This window comes from Pseudonaja textilis, chromosome 1 (genome assembly GCF_049901715.1).
Source record: "Pseudonaja textilis isolate UNSWEBS1 chromosome 1, rPseTex1.2, whole genome shotgun sequence".
NCBI classification, from domain to species: Eukaryota; Metazoa; Chordata; class Lepidosauria; order Squamata; family Elapidae; genus Pseudonaja; species Pseudonaja textilis.
The window spans coordinates 1-11,225 of NC_141990.1; the positions used below are offsets into that span (position 1 = coordinate 1).

Sequence of the window (11,225 nt, forward strand, 5' to 3'; positions counted from 1 at the left end):
GCGGCAAAGACGACGGAATTTAAGATGCTTTATCCTGAAAGAAATCAACAAATGTCATAGAAACTATAACTGTAACTAATGTACAGATGGAGATATGGTATTCAATACAGGTAGTCCTCGACTTACGGCCACAATTTCTGTTGTTAAGTCAGAGCGGCCGTCGAGCGCCAATCCCATCTGCGAACAGGCAGGAGGCGAGGCGAGAAAAACGTACCGCTCCTCGCTGGGACGGACTCCGAAGCGGACCTCGGGCACCGCGCACAGCGCGCGCGGCGGCCTCCAGGCCCGCCTCCAGGCCCGGCCGCCTCCCTCCCCGGGCGCACTCCGATGACAGCACGACGAGAGCCGCCACAAACGGCTTCCGGCGGGCCGACGTCACTTCCGGGCAGTGAGGCGCGGCGGCCGCCATCTTGGGCGGCTGCGGGAGGCGGCGGCCGGGTGGGCGCGCGCGGTCTGCGGCGACTCTGCCGCTCTCCCTGCCGGCCATGGCCGGGCAGTTTGACGCGGAGGACCAGGCGAGCTGGTATTGGGGGCGGCTGAGCCGAGCGGAGGCGGTGGAGCTCCTGCAGGGGCAGCGCCACGGCACCTTCCTGGTGCGGGACTCGGGCAGCATCCTGGGCGACTTCGTCCTCTCCGTCTCCGAGAGCTCGCGCGTCTCGCACTACATCGTCAACAGCCAGGGCGGGGGCGGGGCGGGGGCGGCCCCCCGGCGCCCGGTGAGTTCTCCCCTCCCTCCCCCGCCTTTTGGGGCCTCTTCCGCGCCTCCGCCGCCCGGCCCCGGCCGAGGGAGCGGCTGGGAGATCTCTTGTTCGCCCGGAGGTCCCCGGGATGCCGCCGAGCGGAGCGTCCTAGCTGCGACTCTGGTGGAATCGCTTTGGGACTTACCCGTCCCGAAACCCTCCTCATGGCCTCCCGTCTGGGCCGGCTGCGTGTGTCGTTTGAAATGACCCGGGGTCGCCTATGTTGCCGCCGCCGCTACTTCCGTGTAGTTGAATAAAATGCTCTTTGGCGGTCTGTATTTGAGTCTTCTGCTTTTTAAAAGCCCATTTAGGACACCGAAGACTCGGTTGGTTGCCTGGGCTGAAATGGTGAGGATTAGGACCCTTCCTGTGGTGGCTCTAGGGTCCTGGGATTCCTTAAGGCAGGCCCCTTCTTTCTTAAAAAAGGCAGGTCGAGTCATGTTGTGTAATTACGCTTAGGTTTGCAACTGTCCCCTTTAGTTAAGGGGGCTAATATCTTCTTTTGAGCTTAAGGGGGCTGATATCTTCTGAAAAACTTCCGCTTAATTTTGCTGCTTATAAAGTGGATTTGTGCCTATGTTACGTGTAAATGTACAGACTCATAATAATGCTACTGTAAATCAATGGATATTTATTTAGGTTTTCATTTTTAAGAAACAAAATGGGTTATTGGTTAAATGCTATTCTTGGTGTTCTCTGTTTTGTTTCATTATTTCCTTTTTGTTTCCCCGCTTGCAGGGTTGTCTCCTTCTAAGTTTCGGATAGGTGATCAAGAGTTTGATTCTTTACCAGCTTTGTTGGAGTTCTACAAAATACACTACTTGGACACTACAACATTGATAGAGCCTGTTTCAAAATCAAAGCATAACAGTGATGCGCAGCTCAGGCAGGAAGAAGTTGAATATGTACGTGCTCTTTTTGACTTTAGTGGCAATGACGAGGAAGATCTCCCGTTTAAGAAAGGAGACGTACTGAGGATTTGGGAAAAGCCTGAAGAGCAGTGGTGGAATGCAGAGGACGGTGGTGGCAGGCGAGGCATGATACCGGTTCCTTATGTGGAGAAGTATAAACCTGCCTCTGCTGCGGTCTCCGCTCCGATTGGAAGTAACCAGGATAGTACCATCCCACAAGCATTGGGTGGGCCAGAACCAGGTCCCTATGCCCAGCCCAGCATCAATACGCCACTCCCCAACCTTCAGAATGGGCCAATACTTGCCCGGGTCATCCAGAAGCGGGTCCCTAATGCTTACGACAAGACAGCCTTGGCCTTGGAGGTATGTAGTGGCACAATGCAGAGAGAATTCTCACTCGGATTCTTCCGTTTTGAAAAGAATAGGGGAACCCTTCAGTTGTTAATTTACGAGCGGCAGGGCTTCCGAGCCATTGATGCTGATGTTCCCCACAAGTGTAGCTGGCAGAAAGACTAGTGTGATCTTCTTGAAATGGATAGTATTTCTGTGTTGTGAGTGCTGTGTGTGTGTGTTTGCCTCTTCTGTGAGAAGCCCACCGATTGCTTAAGTTCTGTCTGAAGCATGTTTAGGAGGAAAAGTTGCTATACTGAAAAAAATATACTTTGGCCTTTTGTGCCCAAGGTCATGGGTTCTACTGCTTAGAGACTTGATATGCATTAACTATTTTCTCAGGTGTCTGCTGAATGTATCCCAGCTTGATTTCTTCTAAAACAGGGGTGTCAAGCTCATGTGGTCACGGCGGCATCCCCCTTCGTTAAGGCGTAAGCGTCACCAGAAGGGTCCTGTCTTAATGGAAGTATGGTTGTATCACTGCAAGTAGTCCATAACTTACAACCACAATTGAGCCCAAAATTTATGTTATTCGATGAGAAATGTGTTAAGTTTTGTCCCATTTTACGACTCTTCTTGCCACGTTTGTTAAGTGAATTGCTACAGTTGTTAAATTAGTATCGTGGTTGTTAAGTGAATCTGGTTTCCCTATTGACTTTGTTTGTCAGAAAGTCGCAAAAGGAAATCGTGTAAGTCCGGGACACTGCAACTGTCATAAATGTGGGTGAGTTGTCAAGAATGTAAATCATGTGACTGTGGAGAAGCTACAAGTTGTAAATGTGAAAAACGGTTATATGTTACTTTTTTCAGTGCTGTTCTAACTTCAAACGGTCCCTAAACAAACTGTTGTAAGTTTGTATGGACTACCTGTAGTTATGTCTCCATGGAATACTGTGACTGCCTATTACCGGCGATAGCTCAGGCTGTAGACTGGCTCTTTGGTGCCTTCGCCTTGCCTTGGGAGGAATCCCGCAATGGGTTATTGAGGAACACTAATTGTGACAATCTTAGCTTACATATTTAAAGGACAACATACCCTTGTTCACAAAATACTACTTTGTTCTCAAGCTGGGATTGTTCTGTAATTGTTTCCATCGTTACTGTTAAGCGGAACTGCCAGAATGATGAGGCGTGACAACAGAACCCTGACTTTTCCTCTGTGAAGATGGCAGGCTTGGAGATGTGGCTCCAGAGATGAAAATAATATTTACGGTAGTAATGATTGTGAAAAATTCTAGTCGTTCTTAACCTTTAGTGTTTGAGTTCCTTTCTATAGGCGTTTGGGTGAGTTAGATAATCATTTATGCTGAAAGTTCATTAAGTAGCAAAAGCAAATCATCTGGTTGGCTCTTTGCTTTATGGAATAAAAAGATACTGCACAGCCCTGCAGCACACCAAAACCTGAGATTCAAATAGCATGCTGTATTTCCCGCTTGGTGGAAAAGGAGAAAAGATGTAATTTTTGCTGTCAAAGGACCAGGCTGGGTCCTAGGAGCAGCTGCTACTACCGGTTCCTTGTTTAACCGTATTGCTTTCCGCTGAACATGTTGCTGTTAACCGGGAGGCTTTCCCAGAATATACCTGTTTAGATACCTGCTCGAGGAATTGAAAAGTCATTCACAGAGTTGACGGTGTTGTGTTTCTTAATTTGCAGGTTGGTGAACTGGTCAAGGTCACCAAGATTAACATGAGTGGCCAGTGGGAAGGAGAGTGCAATGGCAGGCGCGGCCATTTCCCATTCACACATGTCCGGATGCTGGATCAACAGAATCCTGAAGAGGACTTCAGCTGAAAAGGACCCCACTGTTCTGCTTATGGATGGGAGCGAGCACACATGGAGTTTCATTGCTGCAGCAATGGAGACTGTTTCTTGAGAAGTCAAAAGTAGGGTTGTTTCTGCCAGCATTCTGGTATTGAAGATGAACTGACCCTGGGACACAACACTCATGAGGGGCTTGTTTTTTCAGGGCAAGGCTTCTGTGCCAAGAGGTAGGTCAAAGATATTACATTCGCCACCCCCGGAGTATAGACGAGAATGCTGCCCAGGGCTGTGGAGCTTTGTCAGTTGCATGGCTTTCTCTGTAGGTAGTTAACCTGAGTGGCTTGGTAGGATGCTCACAGCTTGCTAGCCTAAATATTCCTCTCTTTGGATCTGATATATATTGTAATTTCTGTCTCATAACTGCTTGTTGCAAAATGAGTACACTATGCATCGCCCTGGTCTATTTTCTAAGTGTATTTTGATACTGGGATAGCTGGAGCTTAATGATTATATTTTGGATGCGTTAGGGCGAAGTCTGCTCATTATTGTGAGTTCCAAAAATTTGTCTTTAGTACAGACATAGCAAGTAGCTGACTTAATTTCAGAGGTAGGTGTTAATGGATATTAAATATTGGTGGAATGTTAAGCTTCCCTTAAAGTGCAGAGAACTGTGTTCATTGTACTTTTTAAATTGCCGACTTATCTGAGCACTACACTCTAAAGCATTAGCCGGTTATAAAAAGAGATGAGTGCCTGAAAATTTCCTTTTAGTACTTTCTACTTATTCCATATAGCGAGGCAAATATTGCCATGATAAATGAAAATGCCAAATACTTTTCTTCTATAAATGGTTCCTTTCAAACTATGGTTCCATTTGCAAAGCATTCTGATGGTGGTTTCATGAACTTATTTTTAATAAACTAATGAAAATACTAGAATGCTTTTGGATTGATTCTAAAACATGATTACTTTACGCACACAATATCTTTCCATTACTCGTGACTTGAACAAACCACTTTTTCTACTAACCCCAGACTGCTTGTTGCCAGTTTTTTTTGACTTAATATTGCTAGAAAAAGAATAACCTTGAACCAATAAAATTTCCTTTGCTTATCAAAATGTGCCTGCCCCGATACTCTTCCCAAGAATGAACTGCGGGTGTGTAATATGCCATCTCGTATCCCATTGATAAAGGAGGAAAGTGCCCTTTAGTGCTTATGTAATAGTGCCATTCTGTTCTAGCTTGAGCAATATTGAAATGGCTGGATCCCACTTGTCTGTCAGGGCCCCCAAATAATCAGAATATGAACAGAGCAGTGCACAGGTCGATCCTTATATTTACATATAATTGCATTGCTCATAAAGGGCTGGACCTAAGTGTATTTTGAAGGGGAGTTGGCTGTGGATTATGGAATGTTCTAGCCAATCCTTAGTTGTTAAGTCAGCTTCCCACAGATGGGAATGGTCCATTCCCTAGTAGAATGATTGGTGACACTATGCAAAGCACTGTTGCCCAGTGGGTCACTGAGGCTGGGCGATTAGATTTGTTCTGAGAACCAAGTACTTGGTTGACACAAAGTCTCAACGACGCTTCTCAAGGTCTTAGGGAAGGTCGCAGTGCCACCAGTTGCCTTTTTTTGACTTTTATGGCTTGCTGTGGGAATTTGTTTTATGGGAAGTTCAGTAGAGATTGTAAGATTTGTTTCCCTGAAAATGATTTTTCCGAAACAGATCCTAAAGTATTCTTGGAAACCACAGAATTTCTCCAATTAAGGTTGGTTGATGTTCTGTACTCTTGCAGGAAGTACCTCTTAAAGAGATATACAGAAGCTTTATTTAACAGGATACTCTGCATTTAAGTAGAAACATAGTTTATTATAATACATTTCTGCTTAGGCTCTGCCAAGTTGGCAGCATTAGAAACATGAGGGCGATGTTTGTATTGTAAGTAATGTTGGAAATTCCCTGTGACCAATTCTGCAATGTTGATCCTTCAGAATTTCTGGAATGAGACACAGACCCTATGGTTTGTTGACTTTTGACCAGCTGTTGTGATTTATAAACCATATTGCCTGTATATTATAAAACTAAGCAATTTTGTTTTATTCACTAAACCGTGACAGTAGTATGTAAAACTATTCAATATGTTCATGTATTATGTTTTGCTTTTAGTTTAATGTGTGAATCGTCCCAATGGAGTTTATCCAGCAAATCAACTACAGAAGGGCAAATGTATTATTCCAATATTCATATTTCAGCCGCTTTCAGTTTTCAAAGTATGGTCGCAATATTATCACCCTTCCTCTTCATCTAGCATCAGAGGCATTTCATGCTCTCATGAAGCTTTGCTTGAAGACCTGGGCCAGGGGTGTCAAACTGGTGACCCGTGGGCCAGATGCGTCACGCACAGGCCATGCCCACCCCAGCTCTGTGAAGGCGGAAAACATCATGTGATGACACCTGTGACCTAGGCAGTCAGTTTTGGGTAATTAACTTTCCCCTAAATTAGAGTGACCTGCTATAAGAGCACCACGGGTCACTAGTTTTATTTTGTGATGCATTTTTGCATAGTATTACACTACTCAGTTTAAATGGGTTGGTTTTTTTTTCCTAGCTAGTATTTTAGTCAAGCCCAGCATTTCATAATAAAACTGATGGGATCAAAGCTTGTTAATCTATTATAACTACAAGTATTTTAATCATTTTAATAACATGCTGTCAGAGTGAAAAATGCTGTGCACAAACTAAAGCAAAAGCATATATAAAATGTGCCCTGTATTATAGAACACTACACACTTTCTTGACAGTTATTTTTTGTAGCCTGTAATCAACATGTGTATAACATGTGGCGTAAATAAAAATTGCAAAAGTGGAATTTGTGATTCATTGCCTTAACAATGTAAGTGCATGGATAGGCAGTGGGTGGGCTGAAGATGCACCATATTGTTCAAAGAAACATTTTTAACATTCTTTTGTTTTTAGAATAGTGACCAAAAAAATTAAAAAAAGAACAAAACACAAAGAAAAATACACTATCAAAGAACAAAGTTTTAACTTTTTTAAAAAAGTGAAGTAAAATACAATAAAAATGCCATTTTAATAGTAAATAGTGACAATTCTAGTTATCTAATGCAATTATAAATTTGAGTGATAGTAAATGACAAGATCAGTTGCTGCAGAACAAGAAAGATTGTCAACTGATATGGGAAGCCTTGGCGGTTTAAGTCCATAGTAAAAGCCTTTAGAAACTGGATCAAGTTAAACATAGCTGGGAAATCTTTTGTTATGACTGATGCTGTAATATGCCACATGATTATTAACAAAGTTGTACCTTGTCAGACAAAAGAAGTACATGGTAAATTTGGGCCAGCAAGTGTCATGCTAATCCTAGCTCTTCCTAAATAGAATAGAATAACAGAGTTGGAAGGGACCTTGGAGGTCTTCTAGTCCAACCCCTTCTCAGGCAGGAAACTATACCATTTCAGACAAATAATTGTCCAAGCGCTTCTTAAAAACATCCAGTGTTGGAACATTCACAACTTCTGGAGGGAAGCAATTCCACTGGTTATTTATTTTGTCATCAAATTCCGTAATTCTAGGTTGCTTCTCTCCTTGATTAGTTTCCATCTATTGCTTCTTTTCCTGCCTTCAGGGGTTTTGGAAAATAGGTTGACCACCCTGCTTCTCTCTGCAAGCCCCTCAAATATTGGAACATTGCTATCATGTCTCCCCAGTCCTTCTTTTCATTAAACTAGACATACCCAATTCCAGCAACCGTTCTTTATGTTTTAGCCTCCAGTCCCATAATCATCTTTGTTGCTCTTCTCTGCACTTTTTCTAGTATCTCAACATCTTTTTTACATCATGGCAACCAAAACGATGCAGTATTCTAAGTATGGCCTTACCAAATAGTAAAGTTTAATACCAAGGAAAAAAGTGACCAAGTTCCCAGGCCTGGGGTTAACATGGGTGTGATTGGGGTCATTTCATGTCAAGTGGTCTGGGCGGGGGTGTGTGCCCCTGCTCGACCATCATGGATTTCAGTGAAATTTGGTGTGAACATGCACACATCCTCAATGAACATTGGTAAAGTATTACATTTGCCAATTCAATACTTGCGGGGACATAGTCAAGATGGTCAAGTGTTGTTTCTCAACAAAATATTGCCGGAGATGTCTCAAATTGCTGAAATCTGAATCATACTGTAGAAGGCTGCGGTATGGGGTCAAACAATTTTCCTCAACAGTTTTAAAGGACACGATTAACCTTGTGGCCAAAATGTCCAATACCGTCTATCCGAATTTAAAATGGGCCGACATATTTCCTCGTTATGTTGCCTGCATTTATGACAAAAAATGGTGGGTAGGCAACATCATGGAAATTTTGATAGAACAAAATGATGCATTGGTAAAATGTATGCATCCACGAGGCCCTGTTCATTCATTTTATTGGCCTGAAAGACAAGATGTTTGTTGGGTTCCAGAACCACATCTTATTTGCGTGCTTCCAGTGCCTTGTTAGGTCAACAGTATTAATTCCCAGAAGCGATGCTAAAGAACATGGCACGTAAATTCAATAATAAGCGATCGTTGGAATTTGGCAGCTCATACTAACAGCGTGGACTTCAGCTTCGGAACCATATATGACACCCAGTTTACACTTGGATTCCTAGGATGAACTGCCCAATCATCAGCTTGGGAATCAGATACCCAAGGCTTTGGAACCTCAGGGAAGAAACTGAACTACAGGCTTGGGATCCTGAACCAAGAAACCCACCTGGGTATCGGGCATGCCCCCTAGGTCAATGGGGTTGCTGGTTCAAGTGCCTGAACTGGTAGTGACAATGTCACCGTGGGCCAACGCAATATAATAATAGTAATGATGTCTATCTAAAACAAACAAGACAAAAAAAATAATAGAATGCAACGTGATGTTGCCATAGCAATGTTCTCAACTTTGTCCCTATTTTTATACGTCAGTGATGAAAAAACAACCCTGCTTTTTTAGGGGTTTGAAACATGCTCTTTCTAATGAGAATGATTTAACAGAGTTTCCAAGTCTTTTTTTTATAAAAACAGGCTGAAAATACCCTATTTTTGGCATTTTTACAAAAAACGTCAACTTCACGCTCAATTTGTAAACTTTCAGAAAGTAGTAAGAGAATGAATTTTTATATTTGAAAACCTTGTGTTGCTAACTTTTTACGCACCAAGTTTTATGTTTAATCATACCTTTCCTTCCAGAAATATAAAAAGCCAAACTTCAATCTTTTTTTGAGCCACAATATTTTCGGCCAACTTTGCTTCAAATTATGTAGATCACTCATGAGAATGTTTTTATTGTTTTGTTTAATAGAGCACAAAAAGTCGTACAAGATGGCCAAGTTTTCTTTCTCTCAACAAAATATTGCTGGAGATGATATGTCTCAAAGTTGCTGAAACCTCGTACTGTAGAAGGCTGCGGTATGGGGGTGAAACAAATGACTATATCTGCAAGTATTGCATCGGCAAATGTAACGCTTTACCCATATTCATTGGGGACGTGTGCATGTTCATACAAAATTTAATTGAAATCCGTGATGGTCGAACAGGGCACTTTTCTGAAATCAGACCACTTGACACGGAATGACCCATTGGTCAAGCCCCTATTGGATAGCTTTTGGTACTGGCTGATTATGTTTGTGAGCTTTAATTATTTATTTTTAATACATATTGTATGCCACTCGCAATCTTTTGGATGGACAGCTATATTATATTGAATAAGTTATAAATAAAAAAGTACAGTTGCTCCTTATTCAAACAGTTCGCAAAGTTAGAGCTCGTCTACGATCCATTAGATTAGGAGGCCATTCTAGTGGGCCGGTTAATATAACTAAGGGCCACTCCAGGTCCTAGCCCCCCACACCTCCCAACCGTGGGTCTCCACCAGCTTCTTTTTCAGCGTGATCACATAGGTTGGGCCAATTGTGGCTGCTGAATGGCAGTCTGCAGTTAACTTGGTGCCAAGCCTACACAGGTTAAAGCCATGTCTTTAAACTGCCCCCAAATGCCTACAGGCAGGCAATATGGAGCCTGTAATGCCGGTGTTAGAAATGGCCACTAAAATTTTGACTAACTGAAGTTTGCAAGTAATCTTTCAAGGACAACCCCTTATGAAAGGTGTTGCAGTAGACTGAGTGGGACAAGGGCAGGAATCAGAGCAACCAGGTCCTCATATGATGAGATAGGTCTGCAACCGGTGCACCAGCCAAAACTGGCAAGAGACCCCCAAGCCATAGCTTCAACTGCCAAGAACCAGAAGTCTGGGAGGCCCTTAACTGACACAGCTGCTCCAACCAGTGCACCCCTGGACAAACCAGTAATTGGGCATCCTAGAGATCCTCCAGTCTCTCCCCAGACTGTAGGCCACAAAGAATCCCAGATCATTTGCTAACATGTTCATCATTCTAGACCCTGTCCATACGGAATTATGACCCAAACAAACCTGAACATTTGTCCCAACTAATTGCAACAAACAGCACCTACAATTGACTCCTTGGACTGCTCTGCCAAAGCACACCCATCCATTCATTGTATTTATATGACCACCCATTCCTAGAAAAAGTGATTTTATAGAAATGAAGCCAAACAGCTCTAAAGATCTATTTGTCTGCCACCCTGTGGTTTGGCAAACCATCCCCTTAATCTCTAAAATTTGCCCACTTGCCTTGCTTGATGGCCCTTTCCCAATGAGGGTCCCAACCACCCATGGGATGACTGCCTCCCCACAGTGCAGGCACCGGAAGCCTGAGCAAGGAGCAAGAGAAAGGTGGTGCCAAGGGACTTCCTGCCGCTTGGAGGATGCGAGGGTTGGGGCCAGTCCACAATTGATCGGAGGCAGAAGAGATGTAAGGTAAGAAATGTATGTTTTTTATACTTGCATGTACAAACAGCCTGTCAGAGTAGGGGGTCTGTTGTAAGGGAATGTCCTTCTAAAACTGGGTATCATCAACATAGTGATGATACCTCAATCCCAAATCATTGGATCACTCACCCAGTTGTTTCCATGTGACATGCTAAACATGCACAGAAAGTACCAGGTCTTCTCACCCCCCACCCCCATCTACCAAACAGGGGCTTGACCTCTTCTCCACCAATATCTGCTGCAACCCCAAAGGTGCTTTTTCAAAAAGCTACTAGACTTTGCTTTTCCTTAAAGACATTTCGCTTCTCATCCAAGAAGCTTCTTCTGTACCTCAGAACTGAAGAAACTTCTTGGGTGAACGCCCCCCCGAGCAGGCTGTTATTTTCAAAGGGGGAAAACCAAGAAAGTCCACTTGCCTTTTGAAAAAGCACCTTTAGGGGAGAACTTTCGTTCCAGACGCCTCCCTGGATGACTGAATCAGACACCTATTGCAACTGAAACCAGAGGAAGGAGCACAGC

General features: G+C 43.5%; 1 protein-coding gene across 1 annotated transcript; it reads left to right on the forward strand.

The window, feature by feature from the left end:
• Nucleotides 1-388: 388 nt before the first annotated feature.
• Nucleotides 389-6,678, forward strand: CRK (CRK proto-oncogene, adaptor protein). Its single transcript, XM_026721140.2, is given in 4 exon segments — nt 389-675; nt 678-716; nt 1,479-2,014; nt 3,696-6,678. Coding segments are annotated over 4 exon segments (903 nt in total). The 5' UTR covers nt 389-485; the 3' UTR covers nt 3,834-6,678.
• Nucleotides 6,679-11,225: the final 4,547 nt, after the last annotated feature.